Source organism: Uloborus diversus, chromosome 3 (genome assembly GCF_026930045.1).
Source record: "Uloborus diversus isolate 005 chromosome 3, Udiv.v.3.1, whole genome shotgun sequence".
Lineage (NCBI taxonomy): Eukaryota > Metazoa > Arthropoda > Arachnida > Araneae > Uloboridae > Uloborus > Uloborus diversus.
In genome coordinates this window covers 196,095,945-196,121,055 of record NC_072733.1, presented here as the reverse complement: position 1 = coordinate 196,121,055, position 25,111 = coordinate 196,095,945, and the positions used below count along the sequence as shown (strand labels likewise).

The 25,111-nt window shown below is 32.9% G+C and overlaps 1 protein-coding gene across 1 annotated transcript in view; it reads left to right on the top strand.

Moving 5' to 3' along the window:
• The first annotated feature begins 7,212 nt into the window (after nt 1-7,212).
• The window catches only part of LOC129219367 (uracil-DNA glycosylase-like), a 61,113-nt gene continuing 43,214 nt past the window's right edge, over nt 7,213-25,111 (top strand). The window contains exons 1-4 of the mRNA XM_054853743.1: nt 7,213-7,266; nt 16,930-16,981; nt 19,654-19,751; nt 21,762-21,920. Coding sequence (XP_054709718.1) covers nt 19,680-19,751; nt 21,762-21,920 — 231 coding nt within the window. The 5' untranslated portion in view covers nt 7,213-7,266; nt 16,930-16,981; nt 19,654-19,679. The remainder of the gene's footprint in view (nt 7,267-16,929; nt 16,982-19,653; nt 19,752-21,761; nt 21,921-25,111) is intronic.

The following is a 25,111-nucleotide window of genomic DNA, read 5'->3' as shown; positions in this document are numbered from 1 at the left end:
AAACTTGTCATGTCACTCATACCGAGATCCACGTGATAACCAGGCCATACAACTCCCCCCCCCCCGCTTCGTTGCGCCACCAGTCGTCGATCTATGAACTTGGCGCGAAACTTTGAAAGCAGTGCAGTTTACCAGTGTAACCAGTAGTGTTGCTTGCTCTGGTTGATATAGATGAAATAGGAAATATGTAACTTCGGAAGCACATTTTTGAATGCAATTCTGTTGGATTTATGTCTTCCTTTCCACGTACCGGAATGTAGAGGCAATTAAATATATATATATATATATATATATATATATATATATATAGTATAAGTCTTAAGTGTCTGCTGAGTGAAAATGAGTCGGCGATTTCCGCTTCCGAACAACCTGCATGTGAAGAAAAAAGCTGGGCGCCTCATGGAATAAATTTAAAAGTTCGGAGGTAAGTACTTTCTCAGATAAACAAATTTACGTTTTATGCAGTTAAGATTACTTAAGTTTTCCTCCATTACACAAACAATTTTCAGTTTTCTTTCTGATATCTTTGTCTGTAATTTGTAATTTCTGTATACTGCTTTAGTATTTGAAACGGTTAACTTGCAACTTTTTATTTCTTTATTTTTTCAACTTTGTACACGCATTTATTCGAAATGGATTTTCCAAGCTGACAATATACATATGTCAAAATTTTCTTCAAACATACTTGTTGCTGTCAGAAGCAACGTAACTTGGTGTTGATATTCAGTTAATATGTAAAAAAGTTTATTGAAACAGGCTTTTAACTGAACTAATCTTTTATTTTCGGTTTCGATTAAATTGTTTCATACGCTAGCATGTGTTATTTTGATCAAAAAACATTCCTTGATGGGCTTCCGTAGTTCTGAGATAGAAGATTAGATTTGAACGCCGGATGTCGTGGGTTCGATACTCAAACATTTCCCCCCAACTACGCCCCTGCAATGTTATTCAAACAAGCTGGTTCTGTGCGTAAATTAAAATATATATATATGGGTTTTTTTTCACTGTTGTTTTTAAGTTTTATGATAATTATGCACACATTGTGGTTAAGTTAACGGTATTCATAATTTCGTGTTTTTGCCAAATGCTCTATATGCTTGTTTGTTTATGCTTAAAAAGGGCAAAATGTCTTGAACTACATATTTTTTGAACTCCCTGGATTTTCTGTTAATAAGCTTTCAGAAACTCTGAAACTGTAACATAAATTGAATTAAGGGGCTGTCTATAAAGTATGTTACAAACTTTTGAACAAATTCCACCCCCCCCCCCCTCCTCCTTGTTACATGTAACGCTGTTCAACATGAGCATATTGTTATAAACAACGCGTGATGTCACACTTCTTGTTATCCCCTCCCTTCCCCCTGTCACAAAACTGTCACATTGATTTCCTAAAAGAGTATACTCAGCAAAATGTTGATCTAAATTTAACATATATGAGGTTTTAAGTATTAAAGTAAGTTGGTAAAATGGTCATTCTATGAAAGGTTTTTTAAAAAAGGTTACTTTGTCATCAATTAATGCTTTTTAAAATAATTTTTCAAAAGCCTAAAATGATGAACTATTAAAGCCCCCCCCCCCCCACACAAGAATCATTAGCAGCAGAAAAAAAGCTACAAATGGAGAAAAGTAGCCGAATTCAGAAAAAAAAGGCTGTTTAGATATTGAATACATTTTTTTTGATATACAAAATACAGTATTCATGATGTTGTATAATTCATTCTTTAATTAAAGTTTTTCAAGTTGAATTCCTGTGTAATTTTTCGAGAGTGCCCACCGAAGGGGGGGGGGTCGGAATCATAGTCTCATAGTAATGATAGCTTTTCAACGGCTATAGTTTATAAATAACTGTGCCCTTGAAATTTTAATGGAGATGGAGATGTTTTTTTTTGGGGGGGGGTCATAATTGAAGGGGGTAGGGCACCGTCTACTTTGGGGGATGGCACCCAAGCATTCACGTCTTTTTAAAAGTATAAATTTGCTCAGCTAAGTTAACATTAATAATCTGGTATTATGTACTTTAATTTGAGGTTATGTCTTTGAAACATATTGCAGTCATGTTTCCCGTTTACTTAAGTAAAAATGTTTATTTATTTTTTAAAATTTCATTTAATTCTTATTCAAATACAATAGTAATATTATTTTTTGTTTTGTTGTAATTGTAAAATGAAAGTTCATTTATTTATTTGAATACTTCTTAAGACTTAATGTTTCAATACAATATACGAGTAGTTAAAATGCGATTAGTTAAAAAACAATTTCTAATGAAAAATAAAACTGTGTTTATTTATCACTTTGTTTTAACATGATTGTAAAATAAAATCGTGTTTAGTTATTTGAATACTTTGTAAGACTTATAAATGTTTTTATGTAAAATACTATGAATTAAGCTCAGTGTATTTTTTAATGTATGATTATCGGTTCCTTTTTATGTTTTCAAATGAAAAAGTAGAATTTGTAATGCTACTAAAATAATAGAAGACAATAATAAATAAACCAAATAGTTTTATTTAACCAAAATAGTAATCGAAGTGCTCACTTCCCAATATCATTGTGGATCGACAATCGATGACGTCATTGGCTAGTTGGATGGCCTTCCTATCTCGAAGGCCTCGCTCATACTGCTCACGATCATCCTAGTCATCCAAGTGTGACAATCATAGGCGGATTTACGAAGGTGCCAGGGGGTGCGCCGCACCCCCAACATTTTGGTTCGATTTTCAAAAAAAAAGTAACGGAATACATTTTATCAGGATTTTTTTTTTTTTTTATCAGGAAGTTTTTAAAACAGCTTATACTTTTCTACTGCTACAATGCAAGTTAATTTACTTGAAAGCAAGCCCAAAAATACAATGCACATTGCCAGTGCAAAAGGAATTGTGCGACGTATTAAGAAATATTTTATCCGTTTAAAAAAGAAAGATAATAAATAATTACATGCATCAAATATGCACCTCTCTTAAATTATTTATTATTCAGTGCTGTATTATTAAATAATTGTATGCTCTGTAATTGGATACTTAATGGTTAATCATTACAATTTCTTTTTCTTAGAAAAAACCATGGGTAATCAAGTCAAAAAATATGGTTATTGTAATATATTTCCTCAAAAACAAAATAAACTGTTTGAAGTCCTTACACATCATTCTAGTAAGCTGTGATATAAAAATGCTCTGAAATCAACTAAAAATAAGGACCCCAAAGACCCCATGTTTGTCCTGGGAACCCCCCCCCCCCCCACACACACACACACCAGGGCTGCCACTGATTTCCTCTACTAAAATAGTTGTTTTAGCTGTCTTTAATATAAAAAATAGTTGCCATATACAAAAAATAGTTTTTATAATAATCGAAACATTTTTTTAAAAATAGCATTTGTATCATATTTATGCAATGGTACTTCAATAAATAGACATCACTCACAGCAGTGGGATGGACCTATACGTGGAGCAAATTTTCACTAAACAACCCTTGGAAAAGCAAACTTTTAAAAACATTTTCCAAACTTTAGTTCAATCTTTTAGTTTGGACAAACGTAACCTGGTAGCATTGAAGACTACGCAGATCCTACTCACAGCAATACGACGTGACGTCGTTTGCCCTTGCCCTAACTATAGAAGCGTCGCATTCCGATATAGAGAAAATTAGCTCTTGTTTTCAAAAAATTAATGACTTGGATACAAGAAATTAGAAACCGAGAAACAGTTAGAAAACAAATAGAATTTTTTCAGAAATCGCGATTGCAAAAACAAAACTTTTTGTGCAAAAATATGAGCATCACATTTCTGGTCGTGAATGATTTTTCATATCATTTTCCAACTTTTTAAACATTTCATTTTCCCACTTTTTAAATGATTGTTTTTAAAAAATAAGCATGGTAAAATGTTCTTGGTCCGCGGTTTTTTCCTGGCAAAGCGAATTTTCACTTTTTTTTTTGTATAACTTTTTTCTCTCAGGAGGAAAAAAAATCATTTTTACGTATCTCAGTTACATTTGCTAAAATAGTGGATGCATAATAGTCGTTTTTTCCCTTTGTCGTCAAAATAGTAGCCTCAGTCACAATTGGAATCTCCCAACCCGACCCCCAATATTGTTGCACCCCCAGAATTCACTGCCTAAATCCGCCTATGGTGACAATGTGAAATACGAAAATATTTTGCAGCGTATACCACCCGGCAAATTGACCCTGAGTAGCATATATTGCTAAATTACTATGATTTACTATGAGAGAAGTAGGTTATAGCTACATTTTTAAAGGAAATTTGGAATTTATCGGCACGAAAACAATTACAGTGATCTCTCGCTTATACGCGACCTCTGTTATACGCGTTTTTCACTTATGCGCGTTTTTCTCACGGGCCCGGCCAGCGATATAGGAAAACAATGTTAACTCTTGTTCATCTATACGCGAAACCTAAAATGCACCTTTCACTTATGCGCGATAAATTTTTTTCAAGTTTTAGTTAAATCGCCTATTCACGCTTTGCTTATCGGAAGATTTGTACCCTTCTTGAGGTCGCTTGGAATGCATTCACACACTTGTATTCCAATGTTCAAAATGTTTCCAAGAACGCGTTTTTTTTCGCGCAAGTGTGCGATTGGGGGTGCAGTTAGTCTTGTGATTGACATCGAGAGGGGAGAACGGGTTACATGCGAAAAGATTGACCTTCCTAAAAGTCGTGGTGAAGCGGAAAGCATTGACATAGCATATCGAGGATCTTTTGTATCCTCACAGACTATGACACTGATCACGCGACAGTTTGTAGGTTTTGTGGAATTCGCTTACATACTGTACAGTGTATAAAAAGTGATAAAGCGTGCAACTTCAAATTTTGCATTTTTATTAAATTACAATGCATAAATGGAAATTATGTGCGTATTTATTCATTAGTACTTGTAGTATACTGTTAGTATTACTATAACTGTTGATAACTTACTGTATTTAAGCTTATTTTTGGGGGGTTTTCACTATTATGCACGAATTTCACTTGTGCGCGAAAATTTCGTTGTCCCCTTTGGTCGCGTATAAGTGAGAGGTCACTGTAGATCTATCAGTGCAAATAATAATATGCAATCTTCCTGTGTAGAAATAAACACCTACAGTGACAAAGGAAAGATAATAGACACAGTAGATCAAAGTTAAAATTAGAAATGGAAAAAGCAGGGAGGTAGAAAGGAGGAGATAAATCTTTCCTATTTGGAAGTGGCAACGATTGTTCACTTTTTTAGAGGGCGCTGTCGGCGAACCGCTCCCGACAATTGCAGCAGATCAATGTAAATGATGCTAAGTTTCTCATTTTTTTAGAGGCAGCTATTAAAGCAAAAAAAGAAAAAAAACTACTAGAAATTGGTTGTAATAAGGGGCTAATATAGTGGACGATGTACGGCTTTCGTCGACAGGAAGTTTGCACAGTATTTTGATGGAAAAATTAATTTTATTTTTCATCACCAACTTGCCGAATTCGTCTGCTATTAATATTGCGCTGTACGATGTTTTATTTTTTACGAGTTGGAATGTTTCTATTCCTGTAAATAATTTACGAAATGAGAATATAGTAGAATTAATTACGTAAATACTTTTTTTTAATTAATTGTAAATTTCGTGACATGTTTCGAGAACTAATTAAAGCGAAAGAATTTTTGCCTTTAACAGATAAAAATAAATGTTAATGTTCTATTTACTTAACTTCAAGCTGATATTGATTATATTATTTTTATTCATGTATTTACTCACTGCTTAAACAGAATTGTTATCATTATTTTTTATTTTATTATTGCATTTTTTTCGACAACCAAATGGAAAAAAATCGAGACACCTTATTCATTCAAAAAATTATACCTTGGAACATTTTTTTGAGATAGTTCTGGGGTTTTCTGTTGAAATTAATCAAGTTTTCCAAAATTACAATTTACTCTTTTTGTACATGTATTTTTAAATGAAAAAGGTTTCCCAATCTTTTTTCGATTTGGTTGTAAAAAAAATGCAATAATAATAAAAAACAATGATAACAATTTTGTCTAGGCAGTGAGTAAATACATGAATAAAATTATTATAATCAATATCAGCTTGAAGTTAAGTAAATAGAACGTTAACATTTATTATCTGTTAAAGGTGGTGAAAGCAAAAATTATTTCGCTTTAATTAGTTCTCGAAACATGTCACGAAATTTACAACTAATTAAAAAAAAGTATTTACGTAATTAATTCTAATATATTCTCATTTCGTCAATTATTTACAGGAATAGAAACATTCCAACTCGTATAAAATAAAACATCGCACAGCGCAATATTAATAGCAGACGAATTCTGCAAGTTGGTGATGAAAAATAAAATTAATTTTTCCATCAATATATTGTGCAAACTTCCTGTGGAAGAAAGCCGTACATCGACCACTATATTGGCCCCTTATTACAACCAATGTCCAGTAGTTTTTTTTCTTTTTTTGCTTTAATAGCTGCCTCTAAAAAAATGAGAAACTTAGCATCATTTACATTGATCTGCTGCGATTGTCTGGAGCGGCTCGCCGACAGCGCTCTCTGGAAAAAATGAACAATCGTTGCCACTTTTACACTAGCGAACCCGTAGGACATTTCTCTCCTTCTTCCTACTCCGTGGGAAAAAGATATGAAATAATTGTAAACAGTAAAGAGTCAAAGAATGGACGTGCAACAAACACCAATACTACATATCAGAAGATGAAAAGAAAACAGATAAATCTTCAGTTTATGAATAATTAATGAATTAAAAATAACCTCATACGCACAAACCAAACACAAAATATGAAAACAAGGCAAGAATGTCACAAAAAACAATTAGAAAAGTAATGATTCATTGTTAAATTTCGTAGCAGAACATTGTAGCAGATAAGCTGGTTTCGTTTTATCCGTTTAATAGCGCCACCTATAGTTACTTTCCGTTCCCGCAGATGAGAAAGGGGCGACAAACTTCTAGGCGCTATGGGTTTCCACATGCTTATTCTGGTCCTGGTCCCTACCCAGGACTACAAAACTGCTAGAGCCGGCCATATCTTTAAGATATTAATAATATAGTCTTATCTCACGGAAAGGGATCTTGGTAGAATCAAATTCAACATATAAGTCACATGTGGGATACACAGCAACTAACAGTGTCACGTGAAATAATCTGATCTCTTCTTAGTGGTGGCATAATGAAACGAAATGAAGTGAAGTGAAATCTTCAAAAAACTTCTTGTGATCCAAAGAAGTTGATTTTGCTGTGTTCAAAGGCGGTAAAATTTGGTTTCGTAAAGTAAGTACAGCTTTTCATATCAGGAAACGTTATATATTCTGTGTATAAAAAGCGTTTTTATTGCCTTAATTTCTTTCATTTGATTATAAGTATCTTCTTCTTTTTCTATGTTAGTGTATTAAGCAAACTTTTCTAGCGCTGGAGTTAGTTTTGCTTTTAGATCATGGAGATGAATTACATGTTCTTGTTCTGTTTAGAAGTGCAAGGACTTATTTTAAAGTATTTTACTTCAAATCTTCTGTAAATTCAAAAAATTTCAGAAAAATTAGCTTTTCTTTTCCTTTCTGGCGAACTAGCAATGATCACGTGAAATAGCATAGCGGTGTGTATAGTGTTTTGAAACGTTACTTTCACTACTGCTTCGACTCACGTATAAATTACTATCTGATACAGAGTAATTGATGATATTTTGGAGCGAGTGTCAAAATGCTGGACGAGATGATTTTTGTTTATTTTATCGAACATTCAATAAAAGTTGGTGTTCTGTTTGAAAGAAAGAAATGACTTCTTACTAATATTAAAGAATACTAAATATTATTTTTTTTATTCAAGTGTATTAGTATTTAAAACATGCAAAAATGTCATTTTCTTTTTTAACTCGGTATTTTTTGGTTATTAACTGATCTTGTTTCTTTCAATTTTGTAATTTTAAGAATAAAAAAGGTCAAATTATCAAGTTTAATTGTTTAAAGTTTCACCACGGGGAGATGGCGAATGAATTTGAAGTGGAAACATCATTTATAATAGGTTTTTGTTATTATTTTGTAATAGATAGGATCAGTAAAAATTTGCGTCTTACTACTCTGCCCGTTCTCGCTGATTCTACCTATTACAAGTGATGTTTTCATTTCCTGTTCATCTGCCATCTCTCCATGGTCAAGCTATACCAAGCTTTAGTATGGAGTTCATATATGTTTGTGAGACAGAAAAAGTCATACTGGATCATTATTTCAACCTTTTGTTCATTCTCACATTCTAAAATGTTTCGTTTTTTCTCCTTGCTTTTATCTCTACTATACTGCATCCAATTCTTAAAATTGTTTTGCTTACTTTTCTTACGTTGAAAGTATAGAAATGATTCGAAATTTAAATAACTTCACTAACAAGGAATACAAGTAATCTTCTCACCCTTTTTATTTTGGTGACTGGTTTCAAAGAGTGCAGACATTGTGTGCTTAAGAAATGCAGTCAGTCACGTGAATGAAAAATACAGTGAAGCACCGTTTATCCGTTTTTGAAGGGACTGTATGAAAAAGCGTACAAACGAAAAAACATAAATAGGTATAGTTTAATGTGTATTTTAGACTTTGCAGGGACCAATTTTAAAAACGTATAATTGATAAAAATGTATAAAAGAGAAACGTATAAACTGTGCTTCACTGTAAAAGAATATTTAATGTTTTATTTGAGTTTGCTATTTATTGAGTATCTGTTAGAAAATCAGTTTCAAAAACAGGTATGTGGTATATGTTCTTTGGGAATTCCCCCGAAATTACTAAAAATTATGGTTCCAATTTGTTTACTATATTTAAAATCAAAAGTAATATTTAAAATGCAAATTGAAGCTTTTAATGTCAAAAAAAAACATTTTTTTGGTATCTAGTAATTTTTTTATGAGTTAGGGAGTTTTAAAAAGTAAGGTTCTTTGATGGGTGTGCAGATTTTCTGCATGAATAAAAATCACACTGATAACAATGATCAGAGCCTCTAAGCAGTCTCAGTGGGTGAAGCTGGGTGTCGTCCACTAACAGGACAAAATGTTAAGATTACTGTGTTGATGGAGACGTGTTCTACCAATGAAACAAGAAGTGTGTCAAGGTTTTCGCTTTGGGAAGTATTGAACCGCAGTCTTTCTGTCCCTACCTCGCACCAAGTGATTTCCATCTCTTTGGACCTCATTTGGAGTATGCTGTTCATTTTTGGCCTCTTTATCTCAAAAAAAAAAAAAAAAAAAATTCTGTATTGGAAAGGGTTCAAAAAAGGTTAACTACTAGATTAGTAAGGGAACATTCAGATTTAGATTATGATACCAGACTTAATATGTATAGCCTGGAGCAATAGAAAGTCAGAGGGGACATGATTCAGTTGTCTGAATTTATCAAAATGAAAGAAGTAAATGGGTTGAATTTTTGCACGGATTGCAAGACGAGGGGTCATTGTTTTAAGCTATTCAAATCTCTGGCTAACCTGGAAATAAGGAAAAACTACTACTTTAGTAGGGTCGTGGGCACTTGGAACAGCTTACCTGAAGAGGCGGTAATGAGCATGGGGGTGGATAGCTTTAAGAGGGCCATTGATTTTCTTTGGGGACTAATAAACTGACTCGGACCAGCCACACAGGGCCCAGAGCCTGTAGCTGGTCGTCACTTTTGTATTGTATTTGTGACGATGTTGAATATTCGTTTAACAAAGCAATGGAATTTATCAGGCTGTTAATGATATAGGATGTTCCATCTCACTCCACTTGTAATATACTTTCTTGTTGGGGAACAGTTTGTAGGGGTAATAGGCAGCCAGGAACTTAATTGCTTGACAAGTCACAATTGTATAATTCGGTTTGTGTTTGGCCCCCAAGGGCAGAATACTACTAAATTTGGAATGTACGTTACAGAGCAGATACTTGAGCTGCAGAACAATTCTGTTCAAATGTGAATGGAAAACTCAGACAAATTTTCTTCTAAAGTTCTAGATTTCTGTTTGAAATTGCAGATTTTCTGCAAATATCTTCCAACTAATGATGTAGTTTTGCAGAAATTCTGCTGATCTCTTCAAATTTGCAATTCTAAAATTCCCACAAATTGCGTTTATTCAGTGAAAATCTTGCCCAAGATGTCGAATTTTATACGTCATTTGCAGGAACTTAAGGTCTTTCAAAAGGCAGTTCTCAAAAGGTGGGAGCAAACACAGACCTCAACTTTGAAGCTTCAACACCAAATAACTTTCATTTTAACTGACTCAAAAATTTTTGAGTTAAATAATAATACTCTATAGAGACAAGAATTGACATAAATTATGGAAAAAATGCTCTTCAAATACCCTTAAAAAAATATTTTCTTTGCTAAATGGCACAATTTTGGACTTTCAAAACGTTAACTGAGCAAATACACCATCAAAAAAAAATTTTTTTTTAATTATTTCCAAACGCTTCAAAACAAAATTAAGGGTATGAATCTCAAACTGAATATTTTTTGATAATATTTTCCACAAATTAAAAAATTAAAGACAGATTATTTATTCTGTAGAAATTTTTAGAAAAAAAGGAAGTTGGAAGTTTCATGTATGTCCAAAAGTTACGATCTTGACAATGCTATTATTTGAGTACTAAATATATGATTTATATATTTTAAAGGTATTTTTTGATCCTCAAAATCTAATTTTAATCATTTTAAAGTATTTTCATATGTTTTTTATGCAGTATCTTTGAAGCAAAATTATTTTTCTTAAACATATATGTGAGATGTCCAAATTGCGTTACGATCTAGACGACGATAATTCTGTCCATTTATTCAATATTATAATATGATCTTCTGTCTTTTAACCTTAATAAAAAAGGCTATTATAATGTTAATTTCTTTAACCCATTGGTATTTTGCACGATTAATACGTTATGCATAAACATTACATAAATAACAGTAGAAACTCAAGTTATGATCGCAACGAATAGTAAACAAAGGCGGCAAAAATCGCCAAGCAAACCCCAATTGGCGACAACTCACAGCGTACGATAGGCAAAAGGTTACCAGAGAGGAATTTAGGTTTTCGCAAACTTTTTCAACACTTTATCATCTGCGTTGGCAAAATCGATGGGTTTTTTTTCGGATTCTACGAAACCGTAACAAAATTTTATTATTTTAAGACCAGTATAAGGTCATTCATGTATTTCATAAATCCTCTATTTTTCATTGCAGAATTAAAAAATAGATAAAATTTTTATTGGAAAAGTTCAAAAACTGAAACTTTCTTTATGATGATGTCCAAAATCTGTTACCTACAGACCGATCATTAAATTTGCTATTTATTAATTTTTATAAATAAATGCTGTCTTTTTATGTTTGTGTATGATGTTCTTGGTGTACATGCTATGCAATAAAAGCAAAATTGATTTCAAATTCCAAAATTTTAAAAATGGCTCAAAAGCAACGTTTTTGTTCCCACCTTTTGAGAACTACCCCAAACTTAAAGACGATTTTTTATATTTCATGCTACTAAAGACTATATTTACTATTTTTATTAGTGGAACTTGGTGGCAGGCCAAAAGCAGTTTTATTCTATACTAGCCGCCTGCGGCGACCAGCTGGTTCGCCTTCTTACGCCATTCACCTTTATATGCAAGCAGCCACCTACGGCGGCTGTTTGGCTAACTTGTCATTTAGCTTTTTACTTGAAGTTTGCCGCCTTCGGCGGCTGTTTAAACAAATTTGGCTGCAGTATTAATCAATCCATTTCTATCTTTTTTTTGTGCCATTCACATTTTTACGCCAAGATTGCCGCCTTCGGCGGCTATCTACCTTTACGATCAATCTCTTAATTTTCTTTTACATCTCTATATATTTTAACCTCCCCGTTCATTTCCTAATAAAAGCAAAGATCACTCAAAAAACCGCTTTTTTTTCTTTAAGTAGAACAAACAAAAAAGTTATCTCCAAAACTCCCCGTAGTGTGCAAAAAGTAACAAAGTAAAGTAAGTGACAAAGAAAAAAAAATCTCGCTGTTTTTATTGAATTAAATGCGCACAACTATGAAATGTAACGTAATATCAAAACAGCATAATGTCCAGCTTGGGGGGGGGGGAGGAGAGATGGAAAATAAAATAAATGCATTCCCTAAATTAAACAAAAGAGAAAAAAAGCAAGCGCTGCCGGAAAAACACGTGGTTATCACGTCATAAAATGTAGAAGTAAGCTATATAGTAAAAAAAAAAAAAACATTGTTTCGATTAAGATTCCGTCGTAAATATCGAATCGAAATCCAAGTAGTGACGTCAGAGGCATAGAAGATTGAAGAATGCGTTTTTCGACCGATGCGTAGAAAGATATGTGTTCAGCATTAAAAAAATTGTAAAAAAAAAAATTGCATATTTTTAAGAACTTTTTTCTTCTGAAGAGGGCGAAATGTTTTTACTATTATCAACTTAAATTTTAGAAATGAGGCTTTGATACTTCTCGCAGGATGATATTAGAAAAATGTAAAACCCAAGAAAAAATGCAAATTGAAGGTTTTTTCAAAAATTCATAAAAAATACAAAAATTGCTCTATTTTCAAAATTTTTTCATTCATCATATTTAAAATTAAATTTCCGACACTATAGTACAAAAATATTTGTGTGGTGCGATTGGTTCGTGATCTGTGAGGTAAAAAGTACTAAAAAGTGCAAAAAAACACATAAAACATTAAATAACTTTTTTTCTAATTAAAATATCAAAAATCGAAGCCCGAAGTGCACTTCTTTGGCAGAAACTGTACCTGTATACCAAATTTCATCTTTCTAGGCCTTACCGTTTTCCCGGAAAGCGCGCCACACACACACACACACACACACAAACATCTTATTTTATTATATGTATAGATTTCGAATATTCAGTAATTTTTTGCCATGTGTTAATGCAATATATAAGTGAAAAAATTGTGGAACTACTGTCGTATTCCTTCCTCTTAGTGACTTTTTTCAGTTGGCGCCAAAAAAGCGTCGCCCAAAAATCGATGTACTAGGACATATGTCGTACATCGTTCTTAACTATGCTTTTTTGTTCCAGCAAAAAAAGTTCAGCTAAAAATCCATGATCAATAAATCCTTAAAGAACACAACCATTAGAACAACATATAAACACAGCAATAAACATTGCAAATATAAGCTTCAAAAATAACCAAAAACTAGAAACTTTTTGTACACATATAACACTAAAAGTTATGTAAAAATGCTTAAATTAGCAAATTTCTATAACAGTGCAGTACATAAATATATACCTACACTCTTTTTAAAAACATCCATTTATCTAAACAAAAATGTTTCTCACACTCTACAAAAAGGAGCAAAGTGGTTTTTAATTGCGATATTTCAAGGGGAGAAAACCCAAAAAACAATCGCAAACAACATATCATAAAGTAAATTATGAACAGAAGTTCTACTAAATTAGCAAAAACTAAATTTACTATTTTACATTTTTACTATGATTTCAGTGCAAAAAAAAGTCTGAAGTTTTTCAAATTTTGATGTGTGAAGAGTAGAAATGTCTCTAAAGTATATTGCAAACATAACACAAAAATACCATACATTAATTTACCATTAGGAATACTTTTAAAATACCAAAAATACAACTATATTTTACATAAAATAACAATTCATATTTTTATTAAATATCAGAGTCGATTTATTTTCAAGTATGTAGTAACTTTTTTGGTGAACTATAGTAATTTTTTTAATTTAGCATTTTAAATAACTTCTAGTGTTTCTTCTTTGTGTACAAAAACTTTCTAGTTTCTTTTATTTTTAACCGACTTCAAAAAGGAGGCGGTTATCAGTTCATACCGTGTGTATGTTTTTTTTTTTTTTTGTCCACTCACAGCGTCTCACCTAGTGAACCGATTTTGATGATTCTTTTTTTAATGGAAAGGGGATGGCTTAACTTAGGTCCCATTTCTTTGCTTGACCATATTTGTCCTTTAGAAAAAAGTTATGGGCAAAAAACAACAAATTTCATGCAATTTCCCTATTAAATGATTAAATATAAAACCCATCATGAAAGTTTGGTGCCATACGACAGTAACATTAATAGTAATTGTAGTGATAATTTTGAATGAAGGCTTCTCTGAAACAAGCATCAAATTTCTTCAGGGGGATAGTTCGATAATCGGGAATCTGGCGCTGTCGTCTCATTTTTGGCATAAATAATTTGATTTTGGTAATCCTGCTGATTTATAGTAAGCCTATGTGAATTATCGAAATCTTCCCTTCTTCAGTGCCATTGCGCCATAGTGGGGGTAAACCTAACCTGGAAGCGAGATGATGCAGTGATTAGGATCTGCTTAGCTTTCACAATGCTACCATTTGGTTTGCCTCAACTACACAGTAGTATTTTTATCGTTATCATCTACGCCAATAACAGATGATCAGGGATAAGTACGAAAATACAAGATTGCATAACAAGCAACTTGTATGCTGTGAAATGGAAACTAGTTAGGGAAAACGTAATACTTAAATGGTTATAATTAAATTAACTACATATGAATTCCAGAGAGGAACAAAGATAAGTTTTTAGTGCCAATCGCCTAAAGTTTAATGCGGGTTTATAGTTTTTTTTTTTAGTATGGAGCATTTTTATGAAAAAAATAAGATGAAGTTTCATGATGGTAACTTCTTACTATTTCTGAAATACCTACATTTACACTAAAAGGAATGAAATAAAAAAATTTTGAAAAAAAAATAGAACCGACTTCAAAATTGCTCTAAAAAGTGAAAAATAATTTTATTCTTTAAACACCATCGATAATGCTTTTAAACATAATTTTTGAAGTTGGCGCAAAAACGATAGATAAAATCATTCACAGCCGTAACTCAACTATAATTATAAATTTAACCACGCCCAGTTTCTTCACTATCACATACATTATGCATTGATGACAGCATATTTGAATAACGATATAAATCTTTCATTCGTAACTTTGGATGCTTTTCTGAAAAAAAATATGAACGAATCATGGTTACACTGGATTTTACGTTTTGTTTTTGCGCCAACTTCAAAAATTATGTTTAAAAGCATCATCGATGGTGTTTAAAGAATAAAATTATTTTTCACTTTTTAGAGCAATTTTAAAGTCGGTTCTATTTTTTTTTTTCAAAATTTTTTTTGAAGCTTATATTGGCTTTGTTTTTTTTGCTGTGGTTTTAAGTTTAACGTATATTGTGTTTTGATCATGTATTTTTATCTGAATTTTTCCTGTTGGCGCCAAAAAAGCATCGCTAAGAACAATGTATGACGTATGTCGTCATACAATATCAGACCATTTATACACTACCCTAATATTTTCATTCATTTAAGTCCGAAGCAAAAACTTGATATCAACAGATTGTAGCAAAAACATCTTCCACTCAAAAATGGTGCACTTGCAAATAGACCATATTGACCTCCCAACATTATTACGGTCAAAACTTAAAGAAACTAATATTTTCTTAAGTTTGGACATTAACACACAACCATTGAAATGGAAAACCAAAAAAATAACTTTCCCTATCATATACAATCCACAAAAAAATAAAGAGAAGCATTTCAAAATTTGATGACTAACTTCAAGGATCAAACAATAACATTTCTCTGTCTCGAATGCCTAGGGTTACCGTGTTACCAAATATATACCTAGCTTTTTCTCAAAAAGATCTCTGATATGATACACAATAATATTTCAAAAATACTATTGAAGAAAAGTATCTGTTCAAAAATAGATTTTAGTAGAGTAAAAGAATCTTCAAATTGTGTCAACAATGACATCATGAATTTTCTGGCAAAGAGAACTATTAATAGATTTAAAAGTTTTTTTTTTTTTTTTTTTTTGTTTTTTAATTGAGGGAGATTTTTTTAAATAAATATTTTATTTTAAAAACAAATAAAAGAATTGACCAATTTTGTGCTTTTTTATTTTAAAAGCTATCAGTTCTTCAAACAAACGCAATTACTAATAAACTTATTATTAAGTACTAAAATTAAATTACCAATAAATAAACTATCAGAACAAGCCAAAATTAGTCATCTTCAGCCTGCATACATCAAAATAACTTTCAAATGATTGAAGTATTAGCAGGATGTAAAAGTATTGAAATTTCAAACATAGTCATTTGAAAAATTTATATTTCAAATTATTAATTAACTTGCATGATATGATCGCTGAAATTTTACTAAAGGTTACATAAAAATAATGAAGAAAAATCTCAAATTTGTGTAATTGACAACATTTGTTGACTTTAAAAGGGAATTATTAATGTCCAAGCAATTGACTGACATAGTAAGCAAAATCCAGTGACTTTTTCAAAGGAGATGCAATGAGATTTTGATATGAGTTTTGAAAATCGAGGCTAAAGCGTAAAAAAAAAATTTCTTTTTTAAATGCGTTAATTTTAGACCTAATCTGTAAAATATCATTAAATAAGTATGTTTTAGAACTCAAAACCCATGATCAATTGTCAATTCCCATGATATTTGAGCATTTTTTGCTGAATCTCGTGACTTTCCATTACCAAATTTGACCATAGTAGAAATACATGACTGCTCATGACTTTCCAGGTGCAAGGACACCTTGTTATGTAAAGCATATGGTCATTAAAATAAAATAAACTGAAACATTAGCGGTAAATTCTGTCTTGGTATAAGATGTGCCTTGAAGATTGAAAAGCCACTTTTATGATGGGGAATTTTGTGAAGGGGCTGCTTTTACAATGCAGATTTTTTTGAAGAGGATGCAAAGCGAACCCAATTCGAGTCTGGATCAACCCCTGAATATTGTCATTCACTGCAAACCTAAAGCTTCTTAGAAGGGAGCATCCCTTCTACTTCAAATTTCAATTATTTATCCCCTGTTAGTAGTAGTAGTGCATTTTGTACATTGACTGGATTACTGTTATTTGGTGAAGTGGATTACAGAGTTTTGTTAGTACTTTATTTTTCATTATTTCAGGTATTTACCGGTTTTATAACCGGATCTTGCTGTCTGGAAAAAAATCCTGTGGGTATGTATTGTAAATACTTCTTATTAAATTCTCATTTTATTTATTCTTAAAATGTGTTGCATTCTTGTTTGTATAGCTGCCAACCTTTATGCATTTAAAAATCGTTTAAGGGAGGATGCATTATTAAATTCGAGTGGTATCAATATCAAAAGATTTCTTTTACCTTTGCCTTACTTAATTTTTTCAAGTTGTTCCTAAGTCCAGCCATTTTTTTATTCAAAGCTTTTATAAGTATTTTCCTGTAACAAGTTTAATATACAGTGGTAGAAGAAAGACAGATTTGTGAATACACAAGTTTTTTCTTGGAAGCCATTTATCAAAAACATGTATAAAATTGATTTTTGGGAAAATAGTACCTGGTAAATAAAAAATAATTAGACACTCGTTATTTTCAGCCAAGAAATGTAAACAAAAACCAGATACAGTGGGACTCTGATTTAACGAACCTGTTTTTAACAAATTTTGCGATTTAGCGAATTTAATTGAACCAAATTGACCCAACCAAAATGAATGCAATAAATCCTATTTACAGAATATTATACCCAGAAGTAACGAATTATTTTAACAGCTGAAAAATTTTTTTTGTTAATTTCAGTTAGGAAACATTGGATTGTTTTCCAAATGACTTAACCCATGTTGTCCGAAGCAGGAAACTTTTTCTTTGCAGGTTTTTCTTGGAACCAGCCATTTTTGATGGGCAAGGAGGAATCAATGAATAGCGATTCTGATGCAAAAAGCTATAATGAAACTCGTATTAAAACTGCTACTTTTTCAAACACTTTACCAGGCCTGGAAACTAAAAGCATATATGCTGCAAACTGTAAATGAGAGTATTTTCTTGTCTCTGTAAAGTCAAAAGAGAACCATTTCGAGTCAAACATCAAGGAAATTATCAAATATATATTATCTATTGCAAACCCAAAAAGCAGAATACTTGACGATGTTTTGCAATGTATAACCATTTGACCAAAATTGTTCTGCAAGCATTGCATACACAAGCAACAAATGTGGCCTTTTCCACCAATGCCCTAAACCAAAATAGTTTCATACAGAAGAAGGGTTTTTTTTCCTTCTTTCTTTTGCAGTTTTTAAAACACTGTTGTTAGTTATGATTTCTGTGGAACCTAAACTGATTGAGATTCTTCAAAAATATTTTATATGCTTGCTCAAATGCCTAGAAAGAGCAAAGATGCAAAATTTTATAAAAATCTGAACCTAGGTGTCAAACAACGTGTTTTTGGTTAAATTTACGTGTCATGAAGGAGGAATGAAATTATGTTAATAAATTATTAAAATAATTTATAAAATGAGTCGACTTAGTCTAGCATATAATAAAACACTTCAAAACTTTCAAAATAATTGAAATATTTTCAGGATGCAAATGGATAGAAATCTCAAACAAGACACACAATTGTCGGCAATGGACCTCTTCCAATATTGGCATGTTCCAAAACATGTATTTATGGAGGAAATTGCAGTGGTGAAGATGGATTGGGAAAAATAAGGAAAAGGGAAACCAAAAATGTTAGAAAAATCAGCATCTTTTCCGATTTAAAATATGAAATTTCTGCAGAAACTGCCGATTTTATACCAATATCATCCAACTCAAGATAGAATTTTGTACAAATTCTGCATATTTCTTTAAATTCAAAGTAAATCTAAAGTCCCTGCCGATGACTTATCGAATAACTTAACGTACGTTGCAAATTTAGTAGTATTCTGCCTTGGGGACACAGTACTTTAAAATTTCAAATTAACTAGCGTAATAAGTCGATGAATGTTGAGTAAAATGTCTACACTTTCTAATTATGAATATTTTTGTGTAGTTGCTTTTAAGAGCTTTTAGATAAGCTAAGTGCAATTTTTTAAATTTCTTTTTCACACCCTAATGCTATGAATAACCCCGATATAACGTATTAAAGTTTCAGTCCTGATGAATTCGTTAAATCGGGGTCCGACTGTATTTTCTCTAAGCGCCACTTTTCTAACTGTGCAGTATGTTATTTGTTCCTCTTTTAAGACTGACATGTTGGGGGGGGGGGGAGCACATCAGATAATAATGTTATAAAATATGTATTACTTATGCATCCTCAATTGTTTCCTTTTATTTTTTAAAATGCTCTCTTTCTTCTACTTTCTTGCTTTCTTTTTTCTTTTGAATAGCCATAACAAGCACAAAGATGGTCTAAAGTGGTAGAAAATGAGATGTGTTAAATAACTTAGTATAATTTAAATTGGATGTTATTTTCATCAAAATATTATTAACATAAATCAAATAAATTTGTTGAAATATAGTGGAATGGTGATGTAATATGGACAAAAGCAGTCATCCACTGTAAAATTTCGCTTTGAGGCAAGGCTGTAGCCAACATAAATGTGCAGGGTATGCCAAAAGTTCTTTTGGACCGGCAAAATAATAATTGTAATGCTAAATACATAAATAAATGAATAAAAATAAAGTAATGACAAAGGTTTCCAGCTTTAAATTAAGTCTTAGGAATTGTAACTAAAATTTTAGGGCAGGGTGGTGCTATTACTGCTGAAGTTAAGTCTCAGGAGGTTGTGCAAAGAAATTAGAGAAAAAATGATTTTTTGTTTGTGTGTGCATGATTTGCTTTAAAGGGTTGTTTTTTTATTTATTTTTATTACAATAATGTGTGTAATTTTTATAGATTTGAAGAACCTTGGTTGTATAAACATGTCACAAAAACTTTTATCCGAATATTTTGGATCCAACGCTGGCTGTAAGAGGAAATTTGATGAAATAGAGGTAAATTTTTTCTATAAACTACATTTTTATTGTTTTACTGCATTTCCTATTCAGTTTCTCTTGTGATATTCCTGATTGAATCTACCACGTAGAATGAAATTACAGTAGAGTCTCGAAAATCTGAGGTAATTGGGGCTCGCGTCACCTTGGATTACTGAAAACTCAGATTATCCGAAATATTATTATCACATAAGGACATGCATTGTTTACTTCCCTATGCTATGAAAAATAAATATCGTCTCCTTGAAAAATTTATCCCTCTTCTCATACTCAAATTTCAACATAAATATGTGTTTTAATTAACCCTAAACGAGTTTTGATTAGTTTTTTTTTCTTGGTGTCTACATGTACTTGTGTGTAAATTTGCAGGCAACCAAAAAAATGCCCTTTGATAGTCATAGAATACATTTTGATGAGTTTTGTCGTGACATTTGTGTCTATGTGTAAGCTTACATATGTACCTCAAATAATACAAAAATGTTATTCATAGAAGGATTAAAAAATTTTGTACTATATATACTATTCGTATAACGTCAAGTTTTCCACTCCCCATTTTAATTGCAGTCGGGTATTCCAAAAGAGCTGTTTGTTCGTTGTTGAGGCGAAACAATATGTTTTAATTTCAAGTTATTTTTGCTATTAACCTACCTCCTACTTTCTCCAAGGCGTCTCTTAATCCTCCTCTAACAGTCGATGAATTTTTCATGTCATGTTATTGACATAAACCTTTAAATGTCTTTTTATTACCTTATTGTATGTTGTCAGAAAAGTTTTAAACATAGCAAAATATTTCGATTTTTGGATTAAACATCTTTGTCTGTAAAAATATATCTTTAAAGTATCAACAAAGCACCTCAAATTTCGAAAAGGGATTTAGAAAGCATATGAAAGCAGGGGTGCCCATCGAGGGGGTAGAGATCACGGCGCAGACTGCTCCATTGAAATTTTTAAGGGGTATTTTTGTTTCATTTTTCAGAGAGGGGGTCTTGTTCTTGGAGAACGACTTTGTGGATTTTATAGGGGGTTAGCATTTGCTCTTGGAGGGGATAGGCACCCCTGATGAAAGAGATAAGAAAAAATTTCCCACTTGCTCAGGATATATTTTAAATACACATACTAAGAATTGTCATTTTCTTAACTCACAATAGACCTGAAAATAATCATTTGCTTTTAATAGCCTAGTAGTTAAACTACATACTTCGGCAATCAGACAAGGCCCTACCCAAAGGGATGACTTTAGGGGTTAAACCCTTCCCATTGGGAAGAAAAATTAAAATATAAAATGATGAAAATATATCTTTGACTCAAATCAGCTCTAATATCAAAATTTGTGTACAGAACTTGATGGTTTGTATACAAAGCATGATTGAACTGAGTTAATATTGCTTCTCATAAAGAGGTTATGATGAACAGTAGTGAATCTAGCCGATCATTTTGGTAGGGGGCCATCCGAAGTTTCTGAACTAACTCCTTAGGAATTTTTATTAAAATGCAGTTTTAAAAACTCAATTTTAGGCTACCTTTATTGACGTTAGGTAAAGGGGATGGATTTACAAAACTCGAAAATGTTTCGAAATTGAAATTTCTGAGTAATTTTTTTATTTAGGGTCCTAAAAATGCATTTTAGGCTATTTTTGATGATTTAAGAAAAAAGATCATTGTTCTTGTGCTGACCTCAAAATATTTTTTGAAAATGAAGCTTAGAAAAAGAAATATTCTGCCATTATATGTTGAGAAATTAAGAAAGCATATGGGTGCCCTTTGCACCTTTAGGCAATGTTTGCTGACATTAAAGGGAGAGTGAGGGTGCTTGGAATCTCCCCTTCCTGGAAATATTTTGCCATTGATGCTCTAAAAATCTGATTTCAAGTTATTTTTGAATGTGTTAGATTCATTCATGATTATAAGTCTTTATTATCTAAGATAAGAAAAATGCTACATTAGTCATGTATTTTAAGTTTCTATTTGTACTTATATGTTTACTCATAGAAAATTCAAAACCTATTATAGGGTATAATCAAGGAAGAGACAAATGAAGAAACCCTTGCTTTATCAGATAGAGCTGCAATAATTGCATTAGCAAAGGTGAAACCTGCATTATCTGCAAACATTGGTTTGAGTTGGTTCAGAGCCCTAGAAAGAGAATTTCGCAAGGATTATTTTGACAAGGTACTATTTTTATATTTTAATGCAAATAATTTACCCTATTGCCCTGGTCTAGTTAGAAATAAGTGCCAGAATTTCGAGTTTTTTCACCATACAGGGTAGTCTGGGGTTCCCTTTACAATTTAAGGAAATTAAATTTTCTAGCTCAGTTTCAGTCATAAAATAAACCAAAATAAACCACGATGCAGGTGAGTAAAAAATTAGAGAAACAAATACAGTCGAGCCTCCATATATCGAACTTCCACATATCGAAATTGATTCATTTCATTTTCAAACTCGATTCCCACTTTGGATCCGGTTAGGAACGGACGTGGGAAAATGAGGGTTAAGGGAAAACCCGCCGCTGTAGGAGTAGCGGTGAAGAGGAATGTGGCGCCGAACGCTAGGAGGAAGCTTTCCGGGAGTTTTCCCGGATCGACCAAGGCGACACCGGCCTAGGTGACCACCCCCTTCACTCACCGCCCAAATTCTGCTAAGCAATCCACTTCATGGGCAGATATGACCCCCTCAGATGATGAGATGGAAGTCAATACCACTGAAAAGAATGACTCACCCCTGTCCTACAGCGAGGTGACTGAAATCATCAAAGCTGCTAAGGACATGTTTAAATACACTGACATCTACTTCCCAGACGGTGAAGATGAGACTCTCTAGGAGATTCTCCAACTCTTGGGCCAGGACGGGATCCCGGACGCTCAAGTGGCGGAGTCCCTGGTGAGTCATGAATTGACTGATAAAATTAAATTCCTCCCTTTTCAGAAATTCTTTCATATTTCTGATTACCTTAATGCTCAGGAATACCAGTTGCCACGAAAATCCTGTAAAGCGCCCTCGCCCGTAAAGGCTGCGCCGGTAACACTGGAAAATAAATTCTCCACCCTCCCCCAAGTCTCCACCCAAAATTTAAATTCCCAAGAGCCTACCTCTACCTCTCCGGCTAGAGGAGTTAAGAAGCTGGCCCCCCTTGTGGTGGAGACCCCCCCCCCCCCTAACTATCTTGATTTCATCCGCAAGCTGAATGATAACTGCCAGAATTTTAAGATTAGGAACAAAAAGGATGAAACAGCGATATTTGTGGATGACCCCACTTATCGCAACAAAATTATCAATTATCTAAAGTCTAGTAATCTAGACTTTTACATTCAAAGGGCAAAGGGACCCAGACTTTTTAAATATGTCGTCAGAGGACTACCCTCATGCACTGACACAGTGGAAATTACGAAGGCACTTGCCGAATTAAATTATCCCATAGTCAAGGTCGCACAATTGACCAAAAGGGATGCAACTAAGCTCCCATTATTCCATCTGCAGCTCTCGTCCGGTGAGCATCACACTAAGATTAATGAATTAAAATCACTTTTCCATACTGCCATAACCGTCGAGCGATACCGGACCAATCAACGTGTTATACAGTGCTACACCTGCCAGGGGTTCAACCACCTGGCAGTGAACTGTTTTCGTAAAGTCCGCTGTGTCATTTGCGGGGGGGGGAACACTCTCGTGGGGGGACAAATGCCCAGCCAAAATTAACAAGGAAAAGCTCAAATGTGTTAATTGTGGGGGTGATCACGTAGCTTCTTATAGGAATTGCGTGGCCTTCCCCAAACCTAAAATCAACCTGGAAGGCAAGCGAGCCATTAACCGCGAAAGAGGTGCTAGCCGCAGAGTAGGTTTCTCCTACTCTGAGGCTACTTCCAGAAATATTCCTGAGCACTCCACCCCTAACGTTAAGGAGCCTAACTCCAGCAACGTAATCTCCGATTTCATGCAACTTTTTGCTGAAATCAATAAAATCTTCAATCTATCGAAAGTCTTTTCCAAACTCAGGACAGCCCTCCCTCTTCTAAAAAGTCAGGAAAACCTTATAGGCAAAATTTCAACTTTAGTCCAAATCTTTACTGATGAGGACTAAGTTTTTTTTTTTCATTTTTATCCCCCTTTTTCATTTAATTTCATTTTTGGACTCCAAATTTCTAGTCATGTTTGACCGCCAGGGAAAGCTTTCTACGTCATCGGCTTAACTTGCCGACCACTCAGCTATTTCTTCTCCGGAGGATACATCTGACCAATGAGAAGACTTGGGAGGTGCGAGGCCCCGCCTCAGGTACTCCCCCAGGAACGTTTCTAGATTGCGTCTCATATCGAAATTTTCTATATATCGAAATCCCAGCAAATTTCAATGTTCATTACATAGAAAAATTGTTTTATATATTGAAAAAATCTCTATATATCGAAATTTTTTTCGAGATATTCATAGATTTTTTTTTTTCCACTTTAGACTTTGTCTGGTGAAAAATAAAGGTTGGGGGAGAAAATTATGTTTATTAAAGGTTGCTAAGAAACTCATAAGAAACCTGGGTTTGAGGGGTATGTAGATAGGTCGTTGTTACGTTCTGGAATTCTTAAATTCCCTCAAGTTTATTTCAAATCTTAGTTGTAGCAGTTTAAAATTAGTTCCAAGTTATCCTTTTTGTCTCTTGATTATCATTCCTAGTCTTTTTAGCTTCAGTAAAAATCATTCATGTAGATTGATTTTTTACTTTTATCTCAATTACATTGTCAAAACGAAAATCCCCTCATGTTGCGAATCAAGTTGAACTGCCGAAGAATGAAGATGTATGAAGACACAAAAATGTAATTTCTGTTAATTTTTCAGTTATTAACTTTCGTTTAATCCGATGCTCGTATAAATTAGAAATTGGGTTTCATGCAGGAGAATTAGCTTTAATTTTAATGTTTTAGGAGATTTTTTATGATAAAATAAGATAGTTTCTCTATAACGAAATTTCTATATATCGAATTTTTTCCGGCAATTTTCTATTTCAATATATGGAGGTCCGACTGTAGTTAGTAAATAAAGAAAACCAGTTTAATAAATCCGGCATTCGCTGATATGCATCGTATTCTACAATAGTTATAACAGGTAAAACCTCACTCTGAAAAAAGTTCTGAATGAATCAATTGTGAAATCCTTTTGACAGTGTGATCTTTCAAGAGAAAGAGGTAGTGATACTTTATGTACTCAATTAAAGGAAGTTAGGATGAATAGAACTTTCGATGCTGAGACTGTTTGACAGAACTTAGTCATCATGGGAGCTCACCGGAGCTAAGTTCCTTCACCTTTCAATTCCTAGTAAATTTTAACATTTTAGACAAATTTTAATCCATTTACATGCAAGAAAAAAAATCTGAGG